Below are 518 nucleotides of genomic sequence, written 5' to 3'. Positions count from 1 at the left end.
GAGAAGACAATAGAGGGTATAATAAAGGCAGCACAAGCAGCAAGCAGCGACAGCAGCAGCAGCAGCAGCACACGAGAGACCCCCCAACACCAGCAGCAGCACCTATTGTTTGTGTAGATATAGATGAATGCGCTGCTGCTGCTGCAGCAGCAAAACGAATATGTCCCTATAAAGACCTCATCTGCGTCAATACACCCGGTATGCATGCATACATCCACCTGCTGCTGCTGCTGCTGCTGCTCCTGCTGCTGCTGCTGCTCCTGCTGCTGCTGCTGCTGTTGCTGCTGTTGCTAGTGATGCTCCTCCTGCTGCTGATCTTGCTGCTGCTGCTGCTGCTGCTGCTGCTTCTGCTGCTTCTCTTGCTGCTGCTTCTGCTGCTATTTCTACTGTTGCTGCTAGCACTGCTGCTGCCTTACATATATACATACATATACATATACATATATATCTATATATATATATATATATATATATACATATATATATATATATATATATATATATATATATATATATAT

The 518-nt window shown here is 44.4% G+C and overlaps 1 protein-coding gene across 1 annotated transcript in view; it reads left to right on the top strand.

The window, feature by feature from the left end:
- EMH_0066480 (fibrillin-2 precursor, putative) overlaps nucleotides 1–117 on the top strand; it is a gene marked incomplete at both ends in the record, with an annotated part of 2,379 nt that extends 2,262 nt beyond the window's left edge. The window contains one exon of the mRNA XM_013498506.1: nucleotides 32–117. Coding sequence (XP_013353960.1) covers nucleotides 32–117 — 86 coding nt within the window. The remainder of the gene's footprint in view (nucleotides 1–31) is intronic.
- Nucleotides 118–518: the final 401 nt, after the last annotated feature.

Source organism: Eimeria mitis, genomic scaffold (genome assembly GCF_000499745.2).
Source record: "Eimeria mitis Houghton genomic scaffold, Emh_scaff3476, whole genome shotgun sequence".
Lineage (NCBI taxonomy): Eukaryota > Apicomplexa > Conoidasida > Eucoccidiorida > Eimeriidae > Eimeria > Eimeria mitis.
This window is presented reverse-complemented; position numbering and strand designations above follow the sequence as displayed.